Here is a 23,857-nt window from a genome sequence, read left to right on the forward strand (position 1 = left end):
GCAAGTGGTAAATCTTTGCAAGCTTGACTGGGGTTATGTACCACCTATATATCATTTTCATAATATTTTCTCTTAAGGCGTTACATGCCGTAAATTTTATCCCGGTGGTCCACAACTTTTCCCAATCAGCAAACAAAATATTATGACCAATGTCCTGAGCCCATTTAATCATAGCTGATTTAACCGTTTCATCTTGTGTATTCCATTTCAGCAGCAAATTGTACATTTTTGACAAATTCTTAGTACTGGGTTCTAACAATTCTGTTTCCAATTTTGATTTTTCCACCTGGAAGCCAATTTTACTGTCCAATTTAAACGCTTCATTTATTTGATGATAGTGCAGCCAATCTCTCACCTTCCCTTTTAATTTCTCAAAACTCTGCAATCTCAGTTTGTCCCCTTCCTTTTCCAAAATTTCCCAGTATCTTGGCCACTTCGACTCCATGTTTAACTTTTTAACTGCCTTAGCTTCCATTGGCGACAGCCACCTTGGAGTTTTATTTTCCAGCAAATCTTTATATCTGATCCAAACATTTAATAGTGCCTTTCTGACAATATGGTTTTTGAAACTTTTATGTGCTTTAACCTTGTCATACCACAAATATGCATGCCACCCAAAAATGTTATTAAAACCTTCCAAATCCAAAATGTCTGTGTTTTCAAGAAGCAGCCATTCTTTCAGCCAGCAGAAAGCTGCCGCTTCATAGTAGAGTTTAAAGTCTGGCAGGGCAAACCCCCCTCTTTCCTTTGAATCCGTTAATATCTTAAATTTAATTCTGGGCTTCTTGCCCTGCCAGACAAATTTAGATATATCTTTTTGCCACTTCTTGAAACAGTCCATTTTCTCCATTATTTGCAATGCTTGGAACAAAAACAACATTCTTGGCAATACATTCATTTTTATAACTGCAATTCGACCTAACAAGGAAAGCTTTAAGTTTGACCAGATCTCCAAATCTTTTTTCACTTCTGTCCAAGTTTTTTCATAATTGTCTTTAAATAGGTTCACATTCTTAGCTGTCATGTTTATACCCAAATATTTCACTTTTTTAACCACGGTCAACCCTGTCTCATTCGGAAACCTTTCTTTTTCAATCTGTGTTAAATTTTTCTCCAATACCTTTGTCTTTAACTTATTCAATTTAAATCCTGCCAATTGACCAAACTCTTGAATTATTTCCAAAACTCTTTTCGTACTAGCTTCTGGCTCTTGCAATGTAAGTACTAAGTCATCTGCAAATGCTCTCAATTTGTATTGTTTAGCTCCGACCTGAATCCCTTTAACCAACTGGTCCCTCCTAATCATATTAAGCAAAACCTCCAGGACCGTCTCATTCTCAGTTTCAGTTCTCCACATTTGTTTGCATTAAAAAAAAATGCTCCTGAACATTCTTCAGTGATTTAGTGTCAATTTGACCTGACATGTTTCTATGCAATTTTGCCTAACTAGGGGGCTCTGCCCCCCTGCTCACCCTACTCATTCTAATCACCAACCACCTCCCCTCACATTAACCTCCTAGTGCTTCTTTTTAGCACCCTGTGCAACTTCTAAGCTCACACCTGGCCTTCCCAACGTTTTCTTTTTGAAGCCACTTATGTCTTCTATTCTGCACCCATTTTCACCTACACACACCGGTCCTACATCCCCGCCTTTTGTACAATCCCCTTACACACACAACTCCTGCATGGCCACCTGGTGATAGCAGAATAAATGATGTAAAGAGGGAGCTACAGCCCAAGATAGGTAAAGAGGTAGTAAGGGAACAGCTAGCTACTTTGTTGTTGCTTAGTTGTTTAGTTATGTCTGACTCTTTGTGACTCTCCATGGACAATAACATAGCTACTTTAAATAAATTCAAATCTCCAGGCCCTGATGAACTGCATCCAAGGGTACACAATAAGATTTGGATGTAATCTCAGAGTTGCTGGAGGAAATTGTGTGCCACCTCCCACCCCTAGCCTCATTATCTCCTTGTCAGGACAATGATTCACAGCAGGGGTTCTTGACCATGGACCCCTAGGCCATGGTCCCCTAGGCTTCCATGCATGAACTTTAGGGGCCCCATAAACCAGGCACCAAAAATTATTCTCCCTTCCTTTATTTCCTTCTTGTGCCTTAGAAAATTGTCTTTGTGAAAAGAATTCTGCAAAGGGGCTCCACTGCTTTCATCAGATTCTAAAAAGGGCCTATGAGCACTGTGCTCAAAGGTTAAGAACAAGGAGCAACAAGAAACATCTATGCTGTGGCTAAAAGATGAGGCCCTTGCAGAGAGAAGTATACTTTTGCAATGCAAGGTCAATGAATTCCACTACCAATTGTATCAATGCCAAAAGGTAGATTTTATTAGATGACGAGCAATAGGTAATAGAAACAAAAAGCAGTTAAGAAATTGACCATAAATATAAGTCATACAGACCCAATGCAATGTCTACAATCACAGGGAATATAAGCAGTTAGTGACTTTCATAACATTTTATTTGTACTTCTGCATAAGATAGAATATATCAGGGTATAGTTTCTTTGGAGGATCCAGACCCCATAAAAAATCGCCATGCTGCCATTCAGGTATATGCTTATGGAAAACTAAATTAGAGATTCGAGGAAGCAACAGCTGGATGTCCTTTCTGTTTATTACAATATTATGTCCACCATGCCACACAGCAGTTGGCACAACCATGTCTTCGATTTGATAGAATGGAGGAGTGGTCTGTGGATGAAAATATCAGAATGATTAAAGCGGTCTTCATCTGCCAATCTTAGATTTTACCTGTTTTCCTAGCCATATGATGGTGATGCAGGACCATCAAAACTCTGGGATGTGTGACCTATGTTTCTGGAAAATGCTTCCTTGAGCATTAGTATCAGATTTTCTCCTCCATTGTATTAATGAATCTGTCACGTATTAATTGTTTACTGTGCATTCTTGATTTATGTGTAGGACAACTGCTTGACTGGCTTGACTGGACTGACTGGATTGAACATCGGATATACCAACATTGTGGGATGTACAATGACATTGAGGATCTGTATCAGGATTAATGTGCATGTCTGCTAAAGTGAGCAATAGTTCAGCTTGGCACATTTAGGCTCTGGACTTAATCATCTTTCAGGTAGCAGTGAGCAGGCTTTAGAAAGCTGCCCATATGACTTCAGTTTTGAAGTTCTCAGAATATTTCTTTCCTACTGCCATTGCATGGCTTCACAGCAGTTTGCTTCTGCTGCTCTGAGGTTAAACACATCTCCTTGGGAATAAGCAGCATTCTGATGTAAGAAAAGGATAATATGATTTCAAAGTAAAAGAAAAGAAAAGAAGATCTCTAACCACATAAATGCCAGGGTGGTCACCCCTGACTAAAAAATCTTCGTTGGAATACTGCATGCTGGCCATGGTGCTGGAGTCAGGCTGGTTTGTCACTGCCAGTGCTATCTGGTGCTCTTTAGGTGATCATTTGGGCTGTGGAATCTGGGCCCTCAGCCATGTGGTCCAGGCATGGCTGCACAAGGAATAGTGGGAAGCATCAAGGGTTTACCAGGAGAGGGATGGGATCTAGGTTTACAATGTTGGTATCCATCTGTCTTGGGAGAGAATGGAGTGCGTTTCCAGGGGTGAAGTCCAACCACTGCACTAGCAGCACCAAAATGACCTGGGCTACCCAGACAATAAGACCACCATCTCGGCTGCACTGATGTGGTCCAAAGGAAGTAGAGCAATGCATTTGGCACCAGCTTGGCTGCAGAAGGCGCTGGAAGGAGGCATACAAGGCCCCACCCAACTGTCTCCGAATTTGTGCCTGGTTTACTCCTGAAACTTTACTTTTCTTTAACTCTTTACCGTATTGTATATAGCTTTGTTCTTACTGCCATAGTCAAAATATTTCAGTTCTCTTGATTTAAAAACCTATAAAATAAAAGGGAAAGTACAGAATTTTCAAATTTTTAATGCAGGCATCTTTATAACATACAGAAAGAACCCTGTCCCTAATCCCCGCAAAAATTGTGAAAACTTTTCTTTAAATAGATAGTTTTAATATATCTGTTTTTTTCAAATACAATCTGTTTTTAGCAATATTTTGCATACTTTGCAAATTAAAAGGTAAATGATTTTGGAACCCTTATACAATAATTTCAAAAATCAATCCTTAATGTTCTCTATCCTAGTAATGGCCAAACTGTGTAAGCTAATGAGAAACTGCAATGTGCAAATTAAAACTTAACTATCACTTCAGATATATTGAATAAAAAATCACTTGATGTTTGAAGTTTAAGAACTACTCTTTAGGCAACAAAATTGAAAAGTTTCTCTTTATTTCTTCTTTTGCATCACCCTATTTAAGAATATTTTCTTTTGGTTTCATTGTCATATTATGATTCTCAGTTTCTACACCTGTAGACGCATATCGCATGTAACCGGGCAACTACACCAGCAGTAACTCAGAGCGACAAAGATCCTGTGAGTGGCAGCTTGTCATATACCATTTATTGCTATATTGTTTTTCATTTACTGTAACTTTCCTGTCACCTTCTGAAAATTTAAAAAAGAAAACCCTTAAATATTCACACACATTAAACATTCACTTGAACATTAAATGGCCTCTAAATTTTGAAATAAGGAAAAATATGCATTAAAGCTCACCTGGGCCAAGTGGATCATGTTTTTTACAGAACCATAATCAGGAATAATTCCAAAATACCCATCTATTCGGGTCTGTGGGGGGAAATAAGTATGGAAATGTTTTTAAGAATCATCTCCTATCATTCAGAGGGAGGAATGGATGAATTGAACTAGCAAAAAGATCACAAGCATTAGAGCAATACAATATCCAAATACCTTGAGAAATTTAAAGGGATATTGCATAGGAAAACATACATCTCAGGAAAGATGTGGTTGTGAGTTTCATACCAATTTGCATTTTTTAAAAAATATATATATACTATTTTAAGCATCATTCCGTGGTCAATAAGCGCAGGACACTGTTGCCCAGCAGCGCTATGGCTCACAGATTGCGGAAAAACTTTGCTCAGTATCTTGTTTGTGTGGTGGGCTCATGGGGAAAAACTGTCCCATGAGCCCTTGCAAAGAAGAGTGGAAAGCCTATATAAGGCTGCTGCCTATGATACTCAAGGCCAATTTGCCATGAAAGCTTCCCACCCACCCACACTGGGGTTAGAGCATTCACTGAGCAATTTCGGTCACTGGTTGAGAGGGCAAGGAAATAATTTTAAATAACTCAACCTGAATGGCACTTGCTTTACCTCTGTGAAATTATGGCCTTCCTTTATTAGCTGAAGAATGTTGTTTGTATGAGGGCATGAATGCCACTAGGCAGAATCAACACAGTATGGGGGGGGGGGTGATAAGGGACCTGAGGTGATGATTGATCATGGCACCCACAAGCTTTTTGTTGGGGTATCTGCCCAGAAGGAATCTGCACCCTGGTCGCCCAGAGAGACCTTACTTGCCTAGCTTGCACCTCAGGAAGAATCTGAACCACACTGAGCAGTTGATAGGTTTATAGGTTTATAGTTCTTTGATTACAACATCATGTTGCAAGCACAAATATACAGCTCTCCGCAAGGAGGGCAGATGGCTACTCTGAATCCTTCTTCCAACTTCCACAGCATTCAAGGCACCAACGGGAAGTTCCTCCCCCTCTCTGCCTCCTTTGCTCTCTGATACATTCAAACCTCCGAGTCCATGGGGGGTGGTCCCCCACACTCTCAATTGATGTCTTGACTAGCTGTCCCCTCCCTTCTGGTTCCCTTGTCATTATTTCACAACTGGGTAACTCCTCCCTAAGCTGTTCAGCTTCTGTCTCTCTCTCTGCTTCTGAACACACTGTGGACAAGGGGAATGACTCTTCCGCCTCCAGCTCTCCATTAGAGAAAAGCTGGTCTGTCATAGAATGCATCCCACAGCCCTCATCTTCAGACCATTCCCTGACTCTAGACTACAAGAGCAACTTGCCGCCATGTTCTGCCTCCATGGACAGAGGCAATAAAGCTTCTGAACGCAAGTTGCTCTTGAGCTTAGGTCCTGCTTAAGGGTTTAGCCACCTGACTGGCTACTGTGAGAACAGGGCACTGGACTAGCTGGGCCATTGACCTGATCCAGCAGGCTCTTAACTGCCCTCATCCCTGACCCTTCGACAGGCAAACTGAGATGAATGGGAGTTGGAATCCAACAACATCTGAAGGGCCACCAGTTTTCTACCCCGTGAGATATCAACAGATAGAGAAAACAACAAAAGCCATATAGTTTATCCCTTCCGTAATATACCAGGGTCTCTTCCACAAAGATTCTTCTCCATTCTGGCTCAAACATGTACAGACATGGTCACCCAGTTACACATTTAGGTCTCCAATTCTATACACGCATAACTTGAAGCATGTACTATTGAACTCCATCATGTTAGTTACTCAGTATGCAATCCAAAGCATGGTTAATTTATCTTTAAATATTAGAATATCTTCGTGTAGATTCATTGCTTTATTGTTTGGCGCCCAGCCACGCTCCCCTGCAAGTCTCTGCAGCTTCTGTTTACGCAGTGTGGCTTTGGAGCGGTCGTAAAGCAATTAGCAGAATTGCACAGCGTCTGTGTGTGAAAGGGCAGTAAAAAAGGTCCAGACATTTCTTCTATCCTAATACCTCTTTATTGGAAACAAAACAGCATATTTACAATCCATAACAGCCATCAGAGTGTAGCTGCATTTTCTCTGCGCCCTTCTCTCTCAGCTTGCAGCGACGCAACAGAACAGCTTTCGCTTTCCACTCAGCTCACAGCATTCCAAGCTGCCTTCGTCACATCCTGGCGTACTTCCCTTGTACGCGCCTCCTCTCAGGCTTGAGGCACAGAAGGTTAACCCTTCACTACACCCAACACCCCCTCTTGTCTCTCGCCTGAGGGGAGAATCGACCCTTGGTCGTCCCAAACCCAGACCTTCGCAAAACTCTCCATGTCTTTGGAAGGAGAGTGGCTTCGTGAACCCATCAGCTAGGTTCTTGGCAGAGGGACAGTACTTCAGCGCAACTAATCCCTCCTGAACACTCTGGCACACATTCCGAAAGCGAATGTCTAGGTGTTTAGTTCTAGCCTTGAACTGACCTGACTCTGCCAAACTCAGGCGTGGTTGATTGTCCTCGAAAACACGTATCGGTTGACAATCCACTTCGCAGAGTTCCTGCGCTAAGCAAGCATAGAACTCTACTTCTCTGCACACCTCTGAAAGAGCACTGAACTCAGCCTCAGTGGATGAGAGCGCTATAAGACTTTGCTTCTTGGACCTCCATCCAACTCCTGAGTTCCCAAACTTCACCACTAGGCCAGACACAGACTTGCGATCCTCAAGATTAGCCCAATCTGAGTCCACAGAGCAAGTCAGTTTGACTTCTCCTTGTGCTGGCAACCTAAGACAAAAGTCTTTGGTTTCCTACAAATACCTCAGAACTCTGTTGATGCCATTCCAGGCTTGCACACTAGGGTTTGAAGCTTCCCTGCTGAGCAGATTGACAGCAAATGCTATATCAGGTCTGCTCCACTGCGACAAGTACAACAAACTCCCTAGGGCTGACTGAAACACTTCAGTATTTTCGAACGCAGCGCGTTCTACTTGCTGGCTGTCCTTCACAAAACTAGTCTCCATAGGACTTCTCACTCCTGCACAATCACTCATCCTCATTTTCTGAAGCAATTGCTCGATTTTGCCTTTCTGGCTGAGCAAGAAACTTCCATCCTGTGCACGCTCAACACTGACACCTAGATAGGTTTTTGACAGCACCAAGCTGTTTGAGCTTGAAGCGTTTACCTAGCTCTTTGGCAAACTTCTCTGCCTGTTCTTTCGTCTCTGAAAAGAACAACAAGTCATCAACCCAAATCTGTAAATACTCTTGTGTTGCACCTGAACCTCTCAAATAAAAGCAACTATCAGCAACACTTCTCCTGAAACCTAGCTCTTCTAAGGCTTTATTCAGGCACAAGTTCCAGTTTCTGGCAGATTGACGTAATCCGTAGATGGATTTGTGCAATCTCCACACAACATCCTGCCTCAAGTTCTCAAACCCCGGAGGAGGAATCATGTATAGCTCCTCCTGGAGATCTGAGTTAAGGTAGGCAACATCCACATCAAAGTGGTTTACCTTCCAGCCTCTCTGTGCTGCACAAGCTAAAAGCGTTCTCAGAGTCTCCGCTCGTGACGTTGGCGAATACACCTCCGTGAAGTGTATTCCCTTTCTCTGAGTGAATCCTCGAGCAACTAACCTGGCTTTATACTGTGGATCTCCAGCGTCAGTGGGTTTCAAGCGGTAAACCCACCTGCAACTCACAGCCTGCTTTCCTGGTGGCAACTCTGTGAGTGAGAACACACCTAGGTCTTCCATGGACTTCATCTCTTTGTCCATTGCCCTGTGCCACTTATCTGCTTCTTCCTCAGGTAAACTCTGAATATCCTCGAAGGATTCAGGTTCACATCTGGCTGAACCTACCCAGACGCCTGAAGCGTCATATCGATCAGGAGGCCTCCTTGTCCTTGCTGATCTCCTCAGTGTGACTCCTGGTGACCCTGCTGCTTCACTGGGTCCAGCTAAATCTTCCTCAACTTCAGTGTCTCCCCCCTCTGACCTGCTGCGCCTCTTGGGCCTTACAGCTGGTCCAGCAGGTGAAGAAGGCTCACTCTTTGGCTCAAACTTGACACTTGCCTGAGGAGGTGTTCTAGGTTCCCCCCTCTGAGTGATCCTGAGCTGTCCCTGCCTTGGTCTCTGTGGTGGACCTTGTTGCTCTGGACCGTGGTCCCCAGCAATAAGTTCCTCTTCCTCCTCAACGTCTGAGTCATAGAACGGCTGTGGAATCACGTCTGGATTAGCGTGCAGACGCTTCTAACCAGCTTGCTCACAGAACTCAGTGCTATTGCTGATAACCAACCTTGACTGGTTTCCACCTGGGTACGCAAACCGCCAGGCCTTTGAGCCAGACTCATACCCTACAAAGATCATTCTTTTAGATCTTGGCTCACCTTTCTTGCGTAGAGCCTTTGGAATAAGCACCCAAGCCTCACAACCAAACACACGAAGATAGTGTACCTTGGGTTTCTTTCCATGCAACAAGAAATACGGGGTATTTCCTACACTAGAGTTGTACACTCTGTTCTGCGTATGGACCACAAATCTTGTAGCTTCAGACCAATATTTCTGGGGTAGCCCTGCATCCCACAGGATCGCAGACACAGCTTCCTGCACCGTCCTGTTCTTTCTCTCTGCGACCCCATTCTGTTGCGGAGAGTAAGGAGTGGTCAGTCTGTGGCTAATCCCCTTCTCCCTAAAGAAATCCTGTAAAGCAGAACCAGTGAACTCGGAACCTCTATCACTTTGAAAACCACGCACTTTGGTGGAAAAGGTTGCCTCAACTGCGGTGATCCAATCCCTGATCATTTTAGCCACCTCCCCTTTAGTTTTCAGGGCAAAGGTTCAAGCAGATCTCGAGAAATCATCAATCAGGAGCAGAGAATACTTCGATCCTCCCAATGACTCAACTGACATGGGTCCACACAGATCTGCATGAAATAATTCAAAGGGTTGTGTGGTCTGCCTCTCTGACTTTGGATAGGAGCATGTCACAATCTTTGCCTGCTTACATGCATTGCAATCTAAAAAATTGTCACAAACATTAAATTTGCACCCTTGTGTCAGCTCTGGTGCTTTCTGAAGATATCTCCAATTCAAATGGGCGAAGCGTCGGTGCCAAATATGTGAACAACCATGGTGAGGCACTACATTCACACATTGGCCCTTTGCTTCTTCGGTGTCATCCTCTCCTGTAGAAAAAGGCACATTTACAGCAAACAAATTGCCTTGAGACTGCACTGTGTACACGTGTTTCCCATCCTTGGAAAACTCACATTTTGTACCTGCAAAAGAGACATGATAACCATCAGTGAGTAAATCATGCACACTTAACAAACAGTTAGTTAAACCGGGCACTGCATAAGCTTTGACTTCATGCTTAAGAAAGGGACAGAAGAAAAAGCCTGTCTCTGTTAGTCTTTTTCTGCTTCCATCTGCAATCGTCACAAATTTCTCAATTTCTACTGTCCTGCAATTTCTCAAAAGACCAGGAGATGGCACCAGCGTATTTGTGGCTCCTGAGTTGATTATTACAGTGAGAAAGTCTTGTTGTTTACATTCCTGGGTTGCCATGGCAACAATCTTCTCACTGCCCCCCTCCTTGGGGCCTCTGCAGATGTCCTCTCTGGTTGTCACGGCAACAAACTCCCCCCGGCAGGGAGACTTGCCCACGACCTTCACAGCTTCCGTAGATGCAACTCTCTCAGTTGCCTTGGAGACCGGACTTTTCTCAGCGTTCCCACACAACTCCACAGCTCTTATCTCTACTTGCTGCAGGTGGCCGGCCTTGAAGCCTCCAGCACAGCTAGGCTTCAGCTCTTGGCATAAACAACTCTTGGCAGCTTTTGGAGAAAGAGGCGTCTCTGAGCTTTCACTGCTCACTGCCCCCCCACTACTCATGGGGCTCCCAGGATGTTTTCCCGCACCCCCTCTGGTGGGTAAAGGGCTCCCAACACTTGACCTCTCTCCAGGCTCCTCACACAGGCACGTTGCAGCATCCATACAGCTCCCAGGCTCAGCAAAAGCACCAGCAGCATTGCCAGCAACAGTCCCTTCGCCCCCCTGTGGGGGCTCCCAGCTCCTCCCAGCTGTGTGTCGGCTCTCAAGAATGTGGCCGGCGCCATCTTGCCTCTCCCCTTCGGATGCAGCCACGTCTCGGCCCTTGCTTCCCACCCCAGCTCCACAAGCTTCTTGGAGTGCTAGCCAAGCGGCCTCTGGCCTTCCTGCACCCAGGACAACTGGCACTAGATGAGCATCCACATTCTCTGCCAAAAAAGCAAGCACACGCTTCTCAGCTCCACTTTGCTCTGCAGCCCTTTCAGCCTCTGCTTTCCCAGCTGCGTTCTGTGGTGGCTGGACTACGTCCCAAAGCTGCTGCCCCACTAGCAAAAGCTCCACTTGAAAGCTCCACTGCAGCCAATTTTGGCTACCCAGTTTCTGACATGGCAGCTTAAGCTCAAAGCCATGTTCTCGGGGTTGAGCCATTGCCTCCCTTCTGTTGGCCTTTGCAAAAGTACTCACTCAGCAGCCAAACCAGGCACTCCGGACGATGTGGCTCTCAGCTCCCTCTCCGTCAGCCTCCTCCGATCTGCCCTCTGCTCTCTTTGAAGCCTTGGCAGTCGCTCAAGCTGACATTCAGTCTTTTGAAGTCTTCCAAAGCCCTTTCTCACACGCTTCGTGTCGACCCATAACCTCTTCGTGTAGATTTATTGCTTTATTGTTTGGCGCCGAGCCACGCTCCCCTGCGAGTCTCTGCAGCTTCTGTTTACGCAGTGTGGCTTTGGAGCGGTCGTAAAGCAATTAGCAGAATTGCACAGCGTCTGTGTGTGAAAGGGCAGTAAAAAAGGTCCAGACGTTTCTTCTATCCTAATACCTCTTTATTGGAAACAAAACAGCGTATTTACAATCCATTTCAGCCATCAGAGTGTAGCTGCATTTTCTCTGTGCCCTTCTCTCTCAGCTTGCAGCGACGCAACAGAACAGCTTTCATTTTGCCCTCAGCTCACAGCATTCCAAGCTGCTTTTGTCACATCCTGGCGTACTTCCCTTGTACGCGCCTCCTCTCAAGCTCGAGGCACAGAAGGTTAACCCTTCACTACACCCAACAGAATAAAATATATTGCTTTTGTGGGGACTGGAGTATGGTATTTTGCCAATATGTTTAGCAAAATAAAGAGTCAACATACCACATTTAAGTTATTTGGATTGCGTCCGGAGCCAAGGAACATAAACTGGATGCAAATCTCGTCCATTACTGGATAGCTACAAAACTTGGCCATCAGTCTTTTCAATTTGTTACTTAAAAAGACAAATTCTTTCTTCCCCCATATCAGCTGTAAAATTAAACACACAGAGAGATCTTGGTGATTCTCTTTAGAATTAATTTCCAAGCATTTAGAAATTAAATCCTCTTAATTAAACCAGGTATAGCATGACCCTCCCACCATTGTATAAGCTTGAGGGTTGAACTGCCCATATCACTAAATTGATTATGCTAGAAGACTGCATTAACGCACTCGGGAGTGCCCAACTTCGGCACGCACTACACTAATGATTCCTCTGCCCCCTGTCTCCATGCATCACCCCAGCCCCTTCTGGGAACCACCCAATATGGCCGTTTCCACAGTCTCCATGCACCACATCCTGTTGGCTCCGCACTTCACCCACAACTGGACCAGGCCTGAACCCCAGAGGAAAGGCAGTGGGTGGGACAATGGAGCCAGTCACAACTGCAGCAGGCCCTGTGGGGCCTTTGAGAGAGTGCATGGGCCTCCCAGGAGCCCCGTGGTGCTGCTACAACTGTGTCGGACTGCTTCATGCCATCCCACTACTGCAGGCCAAAGCAGGCAGCACGCAGAGGTGGCTAACCACCACAGCGGGCAGAGGTGGTCTCAGAGGCAGTGGGTGGCAGTGAGGACCCCAGGGGCCCATGGGTTTGGCGCCTATGAAGACACTACAAAAACCTATGAGAAATACCTACTTTCATTAATCCATCAGGAAGATTGAGAATTAGCACTGCAGGTCCACTGGTGCCCACAAATGTGTAGATAGGAGCCAAAGTCATGAAGAGCTTAACTTTCTGAGCAAGCTGTGGCCTGAGTGAAAAGGCAATTAAACCTGCCAAAGAGAAAGGATTCCAGAATTCAGCAGCTTTTCCAGATATACCAGAGTCAATATGCACACTCAGTCTTTGGGTCTCTCATACTGGGGAATGGTCTTATCCTAGTGGAAGAGCGCATTCATATGTGTTCAACCCAGGTGTCTCAAGGTAGAGCTGGGAAAGACCCAGGAAAGCTGATGCCAGTCAGTGTTGACAATGTTGAGCTACAGGAAGCACCTGTTTGACTTGGTACTACAGCTCTCTATCTTCCTATATGCTTATCTGCAACCAGTTTGCAGAGGCCTCAAAACCAATACCAAAAACAGCATTTCTGTCCCTGCTTGTTGTTCCTTCAATCTGAATTATTAGATTGGAACTATACCTGTGATGCAAATTTTGGATTGTAAGAAGGTTTTAAAATTAAGGGCTCAGGCAGTAAATGGATTCCATTCATTTCATATTACTTATCAAGTGTCCCACCCTGAGAGTAGCCGATAAAATACAATCCTTCTTGCTTAGTTTTGCGCAGGATAAAATTTATTGTTGCTGGAATATCATATATCGCAATTTCATGGAAGCTATAGAACATTACAGAAACAAAATGCAGGTGAAGTTTTCTCCCCTTAGCCTCATGTTGCATTAGTAGGGCACACTATTAGAGGTGTGTATGGACTCTGCCCCAAATAATGAGGTGAATTGGGATTATTTGGGCTGTGATCTCCCATTCCTAAATGGGATTGTGCCTTTAAAAAGAATGTTAAGAGAGTTAAAGGTGTGGTTGTCCACCCACCGCTGCCCCATTGACATCTTTGTATTGCTCCAGGTGAACCCAGACCCAGGCAATCTAGAGCTTCATCTACACATTCCCAGCAAATCCCAGATTGGCCTGATTTAGTTCAGAATCTAGGATTCATCCAGAGTGAATGCACATTCCTAGCTATTATCCTTATCTATATCTCAGAGCTCCACCAATTCAGCCTGCAAGAATATGGAGAAAGTCATGAATTTTGTCATGTTGATGTAGGCTCTAAAAATAACAAGAAAAGGAACCATAGTCTACCATTTCCCTTTTTGGGAAGTTTTTGCAGGACTGAAGCACTTCTGACACAACAGAAGGAAAAAAGATATGTTGGTATCAGTTATACTTCAGAGACAGTAATTATTACAATTATCTCAACTATCCAAGCTACAAGTTGTGCTTTATACCTGAAATTCCAAAATTCTTCTTGGTCAATTGACAGAGTCTTGTGTCTTCTAGACCACCTGTTCCCTCTAGTATTTATTATCCAAACATCATAGCCAGCATCTGCTAGAGCAAATCCCAGGCTATTCTTGGGAGGATTTATAATCCAGGTCCTACCTTCACCCAAAACACCATGTACCAGTAAAACAACTGGCCTAGGACCTGGTGGGAGGGGAACAGAAACAAAATGGGCATTAGATAATATTGTTCTCAGTAGGAGTTGTTGTTAGCCACTTAATATAATAATACATATACTGCTTAATAGATCTCTAAGTAGTTTACAAAATGCAAAAACCCAATACACATATTAGCATCCATCATTAAAATATCCAGCAAAACAATTCATTAAAATAATGCAGCAAGTAAAATAGGACACTCAGATCAAGACCTCACAGTAATGCCTGTGTAGACAAGTCATTCCTTTGCTTTTCAAGAAAGATTCCATAGCTTGCAAAGGGCTGTTAAAAAAAAAGGAACTAATTCTAGATCAAGTTGAACATGACCAAAAAGGAACTAATTCCAGTTCACATTTGTCCACTTACAAAAGGAACTGTTTCATGTTCAGTTCAGATTTTAGTTCAAATTATCCCCGACAATTTTTTATCAGCATTCAGAATGTTACAAGCTGCTGTGCTGATGTATAAAATATAGGTAAATAAACATTAAAACACACACAGTTGGATGTGACTTATTTTCTGCAACAATTAGGAACTTTAAACTTAAGAACTTCTAGGCTATGCTGAATCCTTTCAGTACACTTCCTTAAAAAAAACACCAACCAGTTACATTCCAGAATTACCTGTCTTCCCAGAACTGTGCATTCCATAAGGAATTCTGTTTGCTTGCAAGTAGTAGCCATCCTCTGTCAAAATCTCATGCTCTTCACTGGGGTATCCCCAATATTGAATGATTTCATTCTGCAAGAATAAAGAAAGGCTCGGCAGACTGAGACTTCTATTCTAAATCTAGATGTGCTACAGGGGATTTTAGTTACAATGGTGCTGAGGAGAAGAGAAAAAAGTCCCAGATTCTGCCTTTGTCCCCTGCTGGCTGTAATGAACAAAAGCAGAGGAGGTGCAATCAATACACTATGTATTAATCATTAAACAAAATATGTCATTTGGCCTTGGAGTCAGCTATATCCATCCATTGCAATCTATCAAGCCCTCTTTGGAGTAACTCAGGCAGGCTTGGAAATGCTTCTGTGAAAAGCAAATGCTTTGGAATATCACTTAAAAGAAAGATGTACAAATTATTTTGTCCTAGCAATAGCCTGTTGTTTTCAAATGCATCTGAACAAGCAACTCACAATAGTCATGAATTCTTGGGGATTCAAGTGCCGTTTCCTTAGGAATTCTTCTGACTCGATTGTCTGTTGGATTAAACACGCCACTGCCAAAAACAGCCACATTCTTGAGGTGGTTCGGACAGGTAATGGCCCCAGTTTGCACCTCATGAGTAAGGATTTTCCCACCGTATGTGAGTTGCTTCATATCACTCCAAGCTCCAAGTTGCTTCACAGCATGATTAAGGTACTGGCTCATACCTGGCTGTAAATTATAGGGCATGTCCCACTGAACATGGAGAATCTCTTGCTGAGCTTTTGTTCGGTGGAAGGATTACTTGAACAAAGTTGCCCAACTTACTGGAGGCTGAAGGAGCAACACAGTCTGAATAACACTTCCAGAAAGACTCCATGAAATACAAACAAAATGCTTACTGCAACCAGTGCTCTTTTCTGGTCGGAGCACACTGGAATGTGGTTCTAGCACGTCTCAGATAAGAACTTACTGTCGCAACTTCATGGTGAGTTCTGACACCTTTTTTGGGGGGGGAGCCCTATGGCAAAGGCTCACAGAACTTAAACCTATTAAAGTGAAATGGCTAGCCCCTCACCTGAAAGGCTGAGTCCCAAACTGAAGGAGAGCAGCAATTGTGCAAATGAAGCAATGTCACAGCAAACCAGCTCAGATGGAAAATGAGATGGCTATGAAGAAAATGAAAATTTGGGCTGTATGGTATCAACTGGACACCTAAACCAAAGATAATGGGGATTTATTGGAAATATGCCCCACAGAACTTGTTGGGACTTGCTTTGAATAAGCAGGCATGGAAGAAGACAATCAATCAGATGAGGAATTAACGATACAAAATAGCATGCTGGGAAATTGTTATGTACTGAAGTTCTCACCCTGGGCCAGCAGGGAGATACTGTAGATAGTTTTCACTCAGGTCCACATATGCAAATAAGGGATTGAAAGTGACGTTCAGTGATTGGATAGTTACAGAAAGTGTTACAGTTGCGTTGTAGTGGAGCTCTATATAAGCAGGCTGGCTGAACCCTTCAGTTCAGTTCTGTTCTGGCCTGTGAATAAACAAGAGCTGTTTGAAGAATCGCTGTGTCGTCTGATATGTTCACCCACAACTTAACAAAAATAGAGTTCTCATTGGAGTCTGTAGATGCTGGGAATTCCTGTCCCCTGGACTATTGTCACAGATGAGTCTGTTGCTGCTGGGATACTGTGAAATGGGGTCTGCAGCACTCCATGACTCAATCAATTAAACTGTGTGGGCCTGGCTAACATGTTTGCAATTTATTTTAAAATGGTACAATACACTTTAAACTTGCATTGGTAGTGTGTAAAACCTACTATTATATACAATGGGATGCAAGTCTGTTCATTTTTTACTTGATTTTACTTCAATACTGTAATGCAGAACCCTGTTAAATGTACAACTTAAGACTGCAAGCCAATAAAATGCAAGACAAAAGTTATGTCAGCAAAATATAAATTTAAAAGAGACATGGAAGAAAGTATTTTTGCTTACCTGTTCCTGTTCATCAGTAGCAACGAGGTCTCAAACAGACACTGCAGAAGGCCTAGGTTGTAATCAGCTACAGAGAACAATATCTGTTTCATCGTACACTATTGGAGCAGATGCAGAGCAACAGAAAAGGTTTCAAAAAAATGTCATCACACACTGAGCATTTGCCTAGTGATAAGGCAGGACTGTACAAAGCACTGAAATGCATATTGCAATTCCTTGTTTTATTAAAAAAAAATGTAGCCCACTTAGATTTTTAGATTAAGTCATATTTATATTTATATTGTAGAGGAATTGCAATAAATTTGGGTTGCCGAAGAAAGGAGTGGTTAGAAGGATATAAACTTGATCTCATATTCTTATTGGTCAATTTAGGTAATAGTGCAAGTTTAACTATGATTCACTTGTATGGGGCATTAATAGAGAGCTCTGCTCAAAATACAAGCTAACCTTAAATACAGTATTTAAAAGTTGCTGCAACAGGAAAAAATACACCACCGAAAGCCGACTGAAGGTTTTTGCTTACCTGCTCCTCTCCAACAGAGTCTGAATTTCAGCTGGATGCTGCAGAAGTGTTGAAGGGAATTTAGCTGCATATGTTTTGTGAATAATTATGGTGGCATGCAGTACCCTGGACACCATTACACATTCAACCTCTGAAATATGTAGGTTAAGCACCTGATCTATGAGGCCTACATGGATTTTGTAATCGATTGATTGTGGGTGTACTCCTACACACATTTAACTGGTAATAAGCCACCCTAATCCACTTGATCCTACTTTGGGGTTGGCATTCATATGATCGTTGTGTTAGGATATTTCCGTTCCACCTTAAAAAGGGGACAGGCTGTTGTGAGTCACAGCCTACGTATTTCCTGCTCACAGGAAGTTTCTGTTTTTGTATATAGCTGTTGTCTCTCTCTGTGTCTCGACACGCAGGCAGCAGTCATGTTTTCTTTGTTCTGACCAACGCTGAATAAAGTTGTAAATAATGCTCTCCTGAGTGCATCTTTCGTTGTGCGAACTCTGCAAAGGGCGTGCACAAGTCCTTGGAATGTGGGCAGATGTTTCTGAGGCTGGTGTCACTAATTGACTGATACTGCGTTTCTACGGGAGGTTGATGGATCATCCGGAAACGACGTGGAGGCATGATGGCCTTTGTCTCCGGGACTTTCGGTCGGCGCCAGCGTTTAATGGCAGTCTCCCGCTGAGCTCCGCTCAGGGAGACTGCTCCACGAGTTCGGGTCTGACCGCTACGGCGAAGCGGGGAACCCTAAAATCACAGGCGCGGAAGCCTGTGAACACGGAGACTCAGTGGGCACCTTAAGCGCCCCCCTTACTGCAAAGGAGCCTTTTTAAAGGCTCCAGAGCGGCATCGGGTGAGCGCGGTGCTGAGAGTCGCTACCCAGCCCGTGGAGTGAAGCCGCGTCGCCATAGACGGAGAGCGACGATTCCTTCCTGACATTTGGAACTTAATTGGATTATCCGTGAGTAAGACTGAACAACAACTTCAAAATAATTCCTGAAATTTGGCTGAAAACGGGGAAGGTAAAAAGTAAGGAAGTCTGCCTTCCCCGGACTGCATGACAGCTAAAGCAACGAAATACAAAGCTGCAATTTGACAGAAAATAGCCTTAAAACTGACTGACTCGGACATTGGATCTGAACCTCCCCCTCAGCAAGCAGGAGCCGGGGGGGGGAGATTTTAATTTGTATTACCTGCATGAAAGAAGTAAAGAAGCGGAGTTTTCTACCGTTTTAAATCCTTGGGAGGGACTGCCTGGAAAGTAAGTCACCGGGACTGAGAACTGCCATTAGAGACTTGTTACAAAGTTGCTGCTTTGCCTATTTACTATAAAGTGGGGACTTTATTTGTTATAAGTTTGGGACTCTGGAGAAGTTACTAATTGACAGTTCTACTATTGGAAATATATTGGAAAATTTGTTGCCATTTTTGAAGGGAATCCTTGTTTCTTTGTATTCTGAACTTTGGACTGCTCCCTCTAGAGGGTTGTAGGGAAACAGTTACTAACTACACTGTGAAGAGCAAGCTGGTGGAGTTTTCCATCTGAAAGTAATTCCCGTGGGAAAGACCTTGGGACATGAGTGGCCCAGCAGAAGAGATAACAACAAGAGCTAAAAGTAAAGCTGCACAGAGGAAAAGGGGCTCAATATCAGGTTCAGCTGCAGCAGGCGCAGTTACAACTATACCTATGGAGCCAGTGACACAGGCATTAGTCAAAATAAATGAGGCCTTGGAAGCTCTGACAAAGCAGAGCACAGAGAATTCCAAACAGCTGACAGAACTGTCAACAAAATTTGATTTAAATACTAAAAGTGTCACATCCAATACAGAGACAATAAATAAATAAATTGAAGAAAATGCTGTAACCCGAAAGATTGCTGAGGAGGCAAAAATTTCTGCAGAAACTACACAGGAAAAGTTAGTACCAGTCTGCAAAAAGCTGGATGAGCACAAGGCGGCCCTGTCTTTATTGGAACTGCAGAGAAAAGACAGGAATTTGAGACTGAGATTGGTTCCAGAAAGTGAAAAGGATAATTTGATAGACTTTCTTACAAAAGAGTTTTTGGAATTTTGGCAGGAAAATTTGAAAGAGGAGGAATTCAAGATAGCAACCGCCTTTAGACTGGGCAGGAGACAAAATAGAAAGAGTCCAAGGGACTGTTTGATAACTTTAAGATCTAAGGAGGAGAGGGAAAAAATATTAAACTTACATTTTCAAAGAACTTTGGAGATTGAAGATTCCTATGTGCAGATATACAAAGACATCCCTAAATATATTTTGGAAGTGAGAGCTCATTACAAGGACTTGGTCACTCTGCTGAGAAAGAATAATATACTATTTAGATGGGAGTTTCCACAAGGCTTGTCTTTTAACTACAAAGGAAAGAAAACTAAAATAAAAACAGTGCAAGATAAAGAACAATTTCTGGAAAGGAACGAGGAGGACCTTTTGAAGGAAGTGGTGGAACCTACAAATGTAAAGGAAGTGACAGATATTTCAAATTTATCTTTCGGGCTTAAAACACCAACAGAGGAAGAACAACTGCTTGGAGCAGTTGGGGGAACAATTAAGTAAATAACAAGATGGCTCTGCAATTTCTAAGTTGAAATTGTAATGGACTGAATCTTCCCAGAAAAAGGCGTGAGGTTTTTCATATTCTAAAAAGAGAACAATTGGATTTGATTTGTTTGCAAGAAACCCACGTGACCAGAGTACATCGAAAATTACTTATTAACAAAAGATTAGGACAGGAATTTATTTCATCAGATAAAGTGAAGAAAAGAGGAGTGGTGATCTATGCAAAGGAAAAGTTGGCCCCTAAGTTAATTTTTAAAGATGAACAAGGAAGATATTTGGCAATTGAAATACAAGTTCAAGGAGAAAAATTATTGATAATAGGAATTTATGCTCCAAATGAAGGGAAGTCAGAATTCTTCAAGAAATTGCATGAGATATTAATGGACTATCTGGATTACAATGTAATTATGATGGGAGACATGAATGGTGTGGTCTCAACAAATATGGATAAAGCACAAAGACAGGTGGTTTCCAAGGATGGGAGACTACCAAAGACTTTCTTTGAAATGACAGATAATATGGACCTGATTGACATTTGGAGAACAAGGAACCCTCTTGAGAGGGAGGGAACTTTCTTTTCTGAAGCAAAAATGACCTGGACTAGAATTGACCAAATTTGTGTTACTAGTGGGATGGCACCAAAGATAAAGAAAGTGGAAATCTGCCCAAAGACTTGCTCCGACCATAATGCTGTAAAGATGGAGATGAACTTAACAACAGCTGGCTCCTTCAGATGGAGGGTGAATGACTCCCTATTTAGAGATGAAGAGGTGTACAAAAAGGCCCAGAAAGCGGTGAAAGATTACTTTGAGATAAATCTGAGAACAGAGGTGGAGAAAAGAGTAATTTGGGACGCAAGTAAAGCCGTCATGCGAGGATTTTTGATTCAGCAGAATGCTATAAAAAGGAAGAGACAGAATGAGAAGAAGGACAAGATTCTGGAAAGGATAAAAGAAGGAGAAAAAAAACTGAGATCAAAGCCAAAGTCACATGAAATTTTGAGAGAAATTAAGTTTTATCAGAGGCAATATATGGAACTGATGAATCAGGAGATAGAATGGAAGATAAAACAAATGAGACAAAGGACATTTGAATCGGCAGATAAATGTGGGAAACTTCTGGCATGGCAATTGAAGAAGAGACAAAAACTGAATATGGTTACAAGCCTAGAAGTTGAAGGAAGGAATATTTATAAACCAAATGAGATTAGAAACTGTTTTCAGAGTTATTTCAGGAGACTTTACGCACAAGGGCCAGTGAATGAAAAAGAGATAGAAGAATTTCTTTAAAAATATGGATTACAAAAAATTTCTGAACAAAGTAAAGCGATTTTGAACCAGAAGATAACTGAGCAAGAAATTGAGGGAGCCATTCAAAATATGCAATTGGGAAAATCTCCAGGACCAGATGGATTGACTTCCAGATACTACAAAGCTTTGAAAGAATGGCTTGTACAACCGCTGAAGGAGGTCTGTAATGAAATTTTAGAGGGGAAGAAGGCACCCGAATCGTGGAAAGAAGCGTATATTACACTTATACCAAAATCGGAGACTGAGAAGAACCAGATTAAGAACTACCACCCTATATCATTACTTAATGTGGATTACAAAATTTTTGCAGACATTTTGGCAAAAAGACTGAAGAGAGTTTTGGTGGGAGAGATTCATAAAGACCAGGCGGGCTTTCTTCCAGGAAGACATTTATCTGACAATGTGAGAAACATAATAGATATTATGGAATTATTAGAAGCCAATATTAATACTAAGGCAGTATTAATATTTGTGGACGCGGAGAAAGCCTTTGACAATATCTCTTGGGGCTTTATGAAAAAGAATCTCGAAGGGATGGGGGTAGGCCAAGGTTTTGAGAATGGTATAGGTGCAATTTATTCTGAACAAAAAGCAAAACTAATTGTAAATAACGTGGTTACCGAAGAATTTGCTATTGAAAAAGGGACACGACAGGGGTGCCCAATATCCCCATTACTTTTTATATCTGTCTTGGAGGTTTTATTAAACATGATCAGAGGGGACCAGCTGGTTAAAGGGATTCAGGTCGGAGCTAAACAATACAAATTGAGAGCGTTTGCAGATGACCTAGTATTAACTTTACAAGAGCCAGACACTAGTACGAAAAGAGTTTTAGAGCTAATACAAGTATTTGGTCAAGTAGCAGGTTTTAAGCTGAATAAACAGAAAACGAAAGTACTGGATAAAAATCTAACAGTTGCTGAAAGAGAGAGGTTTCATAGTGAAACTGGTTTAATGGTAGCAAAGAAAGTGAAATACCTGGGGATTAATTTGACATCTAAGAATGTGAACTTATTTAAAGACAATTATGAGAAATGTTGGACAGAAGTTAAGAAAGATTTAGAAATATGGTCAAATTTGAGATTTTCCTTGTTAGGCCGAATTGCTGTTATTAAGATGAATGTTTTGCCGAGAATGTTGTTTTTGTTTCAAACATTGCAGATTGTGGATAAAATGGATTGTTTCAAGAGGTGGCAGAAAGACATATCTAGATTTGTCTGGCAGGGCAAAAAGCCCAGAATAAAATTTAAGATATTAACTGATGCAAAAGAAAGAGGGGGGTTTGCCCTGCCGGACTTAAAATTGTATTATGAATCAGCGGCTTTTTGCTGGCTGAAAAATTGGCTGCTTCTTGAAAACACAGACATTTTGGATCTGGAAGGGTTCAATAATAGGTTTGGCTGGCATGCATATATATGGTATGACAAGGTTAAAATTCACCAAGGTTTCAAAAACCATATTGTTAGGAAAGCACTATATAATGTTTGGATTCGGTATAAAGATCTGTTGGAAAACAAAACCCCTAGGTGGCTGTCACCAATGGAAGCTAAGGAAGTGAAAAAACTTAATATGGAATCTAAATGGCCAAAATACTGGGAAATTATGGAACAAGAGGAGGGAAAAGTGAAATTGCAGAGCTATGAGAAATTGAAGTCTAAAGTAAGAGACTGGCTTCATTATTACCAGATAAATGAAGTTTTCAAACAGGACAGGAAAATTGGCTTCCAGGTGGAGAGATCAAAATTAGAAACAGAATTGTTGGAACCCAATACTAAGAATTTGTCAAGAATGTATAACTTGCTGTTGAAATGGAATACACAGGATGAGATGGTTAAATCAGCTATGATTAAATAGGCACAAGACATTGGTCATGACATTATGTTTGCTGACTGGGAACAGTTATGGACTACCGGTATAAAGTTTACGGCATGTAATGCCTTAAGAGAGAACATTATGAAAATGATTTATAGGTGGTACATGACCCCAGTCAAGCTTGCAAAAATCTATCATACGCCCAATAATAAATGCTGGAAATGTAAGGAAACTGAACGTACTTTCTACCACCTCTGGTGGACGTGCCCAAGGATTAGGCCTTCTGGGAAATGATCTATAATGAAATTAAGAAGGTCCTTAAGTGTACCTTTCATAAGAAACCAGAGGCCTTTCTCCTGGGCATGGTAGGCCAATTGGTGTCAAGGAAAGATAGGACGTTCTTTATGTATGCTACAACAGCAGCAAGAGTTCTTTTAGCAAAGTATTGGAAGACACAAGAACTACCCACGCTGGAAGAGTGGCAGACGAAGGTGATAGACTATATGGGACTGGCCGAGATGACTGGCAGAATCCGCGACCAAGGAAAAGAGACGGTGGAAGAAGATTGGAAGAAATTTAAAGTTTATCTTAAGAACTGTTGTAAAATTAATGAGTGCTAAAATGTCATGGGTAATGTAAAACAGAATTGCAGTGACAAATAATTGGGTAAGAGAAAAAGGATTAAAGAAAGTGAATTATAAGTAATTGAAATTAGGGGTTGCTGGAAAAGTTTAAAACAGGGATGCAGAAAAGGGAGGTATGGGGAAGTCGTTGAAATAAGGTTTAAGAAAAAGGGGTTATGAAATTATACGTGTTTATATGTTTGTTTGTTTATGTATTGTCAGTTG

The 23,857-nt window shown here is 42.3% G+C and overlaps 1 protein-coding gene across 1 annotated transcript; it reads right to left on the reverse strand.

Moving 5' to 3' along the window:
- Window positions 1-1,575: 1,575 nt before the first annotated feature.
- On the reverse strand, window positions 1,576-15,547 carry LOC310762727 (lipase member M-like). Its single transcript, XM_083614188.1, has 9 exons — window positions 15,267-15,547; window positions 14,757-14,874; window positions 13,921-14,119; window positions 13,183-13,292; window positions 12,595-12,731; window positions 11,801-11,947; window positions 4,635-4,706; window positions 3,834-3,899; window positions 1,576-2,708 (listed from the first exon to the last, which is right to left on the reverse strand). Exons 1-9 carry the CDS (start codon window positions 15,411-15,413, stop codon window positions 2,475-2,477), a joined length of 1,230 nt encoding a protein of 409 aa, XP_083470314.1. The 5' UTR covers window positions 15,414-15,547; the 3' UTR covers window positions 1,576-2,474.
- Between the last annotated feature and the right edge of the window lie 8,310 nt (window positions 15,548-23,857).

This window comes from Podarcis filfolensis (genome assembly GCF_964270895.1).
Source record: "Podarcis filfolensis genome assembly, chromosome: 5".
In the NCBI taxonomy this organism is placed as follows: Eukaryota; Metazoa; Chordata; class Lepidosauria; order Squamata; family Lacertidae; genus Podarcis; species Podarcis filfolensis.